A 4914-nucleotide genomic window follows, 5' to 3' on the forward strand; every position below is an offset into this window, starting at 1 on the left:
TTCATGCTCTCTGGTTCTGCAAAGAAATTTCTTGTGTTTAGAGGTCTTTGGGTTGTTTCAACCATGAAGGATCAATTCAACCAGTGACTTTCAGCAACCTCTTTTCCAGTTTTATGCAATATCGGGATGATATGAGATTAGAGATCTTCTCAATTATCACCTGGCTGCTATGGAATAGACGAAATGCCAGCCTATTTGGGAAGCCGATTCACCCTCTCCACAATTTATGTAGTATGGCAGGCAGTATTCTCTAGGAATTTCTTGTAGCTCAGAATGAGATTGAAGAGGCCTCACCAACTGCTCCAACTATTTTGTAGCACTAGCGCCCCCCTGATCTAGGAAGCTATAAGGTTAACTTTGATGCGGCCATATTCAGTGCATTAAAATCTGATGGCCTTGGTGTAATGGCTGCGACTGTGATGGGGAAGCAATTGGAGCTCTTTCAATGCCTATTCCCCTGCCTCAATCTGTAGCTGATGTGGAGGCCCTTGCCTGTCACAGAGCAGTGCAATTCGCGGCAAAGGTTGGTCTGACTCGAGTGGTCTTCGAAGGTGATTCCTTGATCATCAATGCACTTACCTCTGATTCTGGGGAACTGGCCTCCTCTGAAGCTGTACTAGAAGACATACGTGTGTTGATTTTGGGTTTTCAATCGGTAGGATTTAAGCATGTAACTCGAAATTGTAATGCAGTAGCTGATGCTCTAGCTAAGAAAGTAAGATCAGATGTAGGTTTACAGGTTTGGCTTGAGGAGATTCCCTCAGACATTACCCCTCTTGTTCTAAGGGATCTCCATTAACCTGTAATTGTTTCTTGTTTTGAATAAATTCATAAACCTGTGGTCTAGTTTCTCAAAAAAAAAAAAAACTATACTATTACAACGGGTCAAAACCATCGCAAAAGCCCAAAAAATCACCGCTAAAGGTCCATTTGGCCTATTTCGGCGGGGCTATTACGGCGGTTCTATCTGCCAACCTTGTAGTGCTGCAATAGCTCTATTGCGGCGGTAACAAAAAACACCACAATGGATCTGCCATTTAGCAGCGCTTTTGGTCTACTGCGGCGGGCTAAAAACCTCCACCATATGAGGTTACCATTCAGGTCAAATGGCCTTTTAGCGGCGAGCAATAAGCGTTGCTATAGGGCTTCATGTACAACATACTCTATGTACCTTTTAGTGGCGGGTGATAAACTCCGCTATAGGTATTCAATTATTTCATAATTTTAGTCCTTTAGCGGCGGTTTTTGCCCTCCGCTATAGGTTAATTTTTGTTTTTTTTTTCCTCTTAGGTTCTAAAACTACATTTCTATTACAAATAACCTGTAATAATTTTAACTCCATGAAGACATTACCACAAATGTAACTAGATATCCCCACAAATGTCTCCAAACTAACATTATATTAACATAGATTTATATTATCAAATACATAATATTGTCTATAACCATCATCATAAGATTAACAAAAAAAAGATATGGTCTTTTGAATAAAACAACCGCTTAAATTAAGCTAATACTATAATCAAAGTTTCAAAGTGTTTAAAAATATCCTTCAACACTTGCAAAAAATGCGGTTGTTCAAATGTAGTTCTTTGTACACAAAAAGTTCTCGAACACCAACATAAAACTTATAAGCTGCTTGATTGATGTGATGCAGTTGATGATTTTTGGAGAGCTGAAAATTGTTGGACCAGAGGAACATCCCACATACAAACCAAGATTACTCAATAAGTGCATATAAATGGATCGAATAGAATGACAAGAAAATCTTAGAGATTTAGGACTTTTCATCTTGCTCATTCAATAAGTGCATACAAACTAAGATTACTCAACAAGTGCATATAAATATTAGCTCATCAAGCCTGTTAGGACTTTTCTATGATTTTGTTTGGGACTTGACATGGTTCTATGTATTTAGTCGGGCTTCTTCATTTAATTTTATCAGATATTTCTCCATTTCAACACCATTAGCATGTAGCACAACATAGGCTCTTCATGTCCCATACAAGTGTCTTGGTTCTAAAGACACAATTATTAATGAAAATTAAAAAGTTCAAGTCTTCATAAAATGCCATTCATCCTATATTAGAGATTAGATAACTTTTTATGAGAATCTTGTTTGGTTCATTAAAAAATGTGAGCATAGTTATAGAAAATGGCAAAGTAGAAGATACAATGGATATGTGCTACCCTAGGCAAACCAAATACTAAAAAGAATAACTTGGAAACTCAAGGTGTTAAAACACCTTCTAACCCAGAAAAATCTAATCCAATCATTGCTCCTAGAAGCCGCAAGCTCTCTAGAGTTTTGGCTTATTTGCATAATATCTTAATTGGGAATGGTAGAAGGATTTTAAAGGACAGGTAAATATCCCAAACTTTTTCCAAGTTACAAGTTCCTAAAACTTATTCCTAACTAAAATTTCCAAATTTGTTTTCCGAACTAAGCTCAGCTCCAAGCAAAAATAAGTTGTGAACAACTCAAGTTAGGTGATGAAATGAACCTAGGAGCACAACAATGAACGAATTGCAACAAAATATAGCAAAAAATAAATAAATAAATTTGATACATATGGTCCTACATGTATGGTTAATTGGTTATCTATAATGATTTGTTTGCAATAATATGCAAATTGCATTTCACATTATCTATTCAAAATGTTTTTATTTCTTATTTTAATAAGTGGAACTCACAAAAATTTTAAGAGTTTTGCACATTATTTCTAAGTTAGTCTATGATCATAATTTTTATCTTATTCTTTCTGGCAATTATATACAGATTGCTGTAACTTCCAAATTGATCCACTTTTTTTTTCCACTACTCACAAACCAATAAGATTCAAACACACGAAAAAAAAAGTGCATGCAATTATTCTTATCACTTTTTCTCACTATAAAATTAGTATAGTTTTTCTTTACACAATTTTTTGAGTTGTGAAAGTGTATGCCAATAAAGTGGTAAATAAAATTTTTATAAAAAAAAAAAAAATCAAGCATTCTTGTAAAAAGAAGATTAAGATTGGGTTTTGTGTCAATACCTTTGGGATTTCCGACTCTAGAACGAACTGTGGCATTTAGCTGATCCAAGTTACAAAAGAAGCAAGTAGACCTATAGATTCATCATTTAAAAACCATCAGAAAAGTTGAGATAGAGCGGTCAATAGCAAAGATTTTAACTTTAGAGCACTTTGACTTTTTCTTGAGACCTATTAATTACAGATGGTGAAGGAAATTTAAGAAAGGATAGAAATATCAACATAATGCTTTTCATTAACTTCAATTAATAACTAATTATTTAAAAATAAATAAATAAATGGCACTATTGAAAGGTCAAAATGAATCATTACAAAAGGAAATCTCCTTCACAATTAAGTTGACCATATAACTACAACTAAAATTACAGCTATAAGGCACATCATAGGGTCCAGACAAGCACAACAGCTTAAGTTATTCTAGAAACATAATCATAGCCTACCAATCACAAATATCTGTCAAATATATTAAACCATGAGACTCGATGCAGCCTTGAAATAGCTGAGGCAAAACCGAAGAAGAGAGGAGGTTGTGAGAGGACGAAGTGCAACATACAAAGTGTCTATCGAAATGACCCCAACAGCTCCTTGTTTCAAAAGATCGACAATCGGCTCCAATTTCCAGTTGTCTACTCCTGATGAATCAGCTTCAACATAAAGCAAGCCACCCTCCTGATATTTTCATTCCAACAACAACAACAACTAAGCCTTACTTTTTTGGGGGTCAATTACAGATTTGCAATAAATTAGTTAGGGCCAGTCGCATCACATGTAAGAAAAATAAATATTTCCTTCTGCCTATACATCAACTCACAGTAACTTCCGCTGGATTTCTAGCACAAAATCTTGTAAGTAATGACCCATCTCGCAATGCAACAATTAATTAGACACTTGATTCATTTTGAAAAAATAGGGGGGGGAGGGGTGGGGGGATGCTTCCTCAGCCCATCAGAACTTAGGGAACAAATATACCCTGTGAATTCAGCAAACTGCAAGTGTCAATAGAACATATGGCTCCCATTCAATTCCCAAGATATATATATATATATATATATATATATATATATATATATATATATATATATATATATATATATATATATATATATATATTTTCCAATTTATTTCTTCCAGTCCTGTAAAAATTTTGTTGAATCTAATAATATCCCTCAGTTTATTTTTCACAAATATTTTATATTCAGAAGATAATCTTTGAGTTGCAAGGGCCGGCTTGTTCTTGACATTTGTCCAAAGGAGTGGGGGTCTTGGGATTGGAGTGATAAATGTCTTCTGGAAGCAAGGATGCCAGTGTAATAGATATTCTTTTCCGGATATGTTGCTGACAAGAGATAAATATGTTGTGGAAAAAGGAGAAGAACATCATGCAATAGTGACGTTTGTGATCTTAAGGCAATAGATACGGCAAAACTAGTATAGGGAAAGGAAGAAAGTCCACATTAGTGGCTTTGTTGAAAAGTCCACAATAGTGGCTTCTGACATTTTAAAAAAATTTATATATATTTAGATATATCTATATATCTATCTTTAGTCGTCCCACCCATCTCTACCTTGAAACCATTCTTTATCAACATCTGCATCTGGATCATGATTATGATAATAAGGGTCATTATAGCCAATTAAAGGATTAGGCATCTCCCAATGGTCTTCATGTGGCCATTGCTGTCTACAAACATCTAAGTCGGTTGGTACTATGTCTGGGAAGATTCCCTGATTGAGAGATTCTGGCATTGTGAGGGAATAGTGACAAGATATTCAAGACACGTCCACATGTGTGTGAAGAGTACCATCAGCATTAGCCACTCAATGTATATCTGGAGGGTGGAGGATTCTTTCTGCCCGAACATCATTTTTGGAACTTAGC

The 4914-nt window shown here is 35.2% G+C and overlaps 1 protein-coding gene across 1 annotated transcript; it reads left to right on the forward strand.

The window, feature by feature from the left end:
• Positions 1-445: 445 nt before the first annotated feature.
• On the forward strand, positions 446-799 carry LOC142628914 (uncharacterized). Its single transcript, XM_075802941.1, has one exon. The coding sequence runs from the start codon at positions 446-448 to the stop codon at positions 797-799; it is 354 nt and encodes a 117-aa protein (XP_075659056.1).
• Positions 800-4914: the final 4115 nt, after the last annotated feature.

Source organism: Castanea sativa, chromosome 3 (genome assembly GCF_040712315.1).
Source record: "Castanea sativa cultivar Marrone di Chiusa Pesio chromosome 3, ASM4071231v1".
Classification (NCBI taxonomy): Eukaryota; Viridiplantae; Streptophyta; class Magnoliopsida; order Fagales; family Fagaceae; genus Castanea; species Castanea sativa.

Bases quoted from the DNA above. Each gene is read 5' to 3' on its own strand.
- LOC142628914 (XM_075802941.1), top strand. From the start codon at position 446: ATGCCTATTCCCCTGCCTCAATCTGTAGCTGATGTGGAGGCCCTTGCC.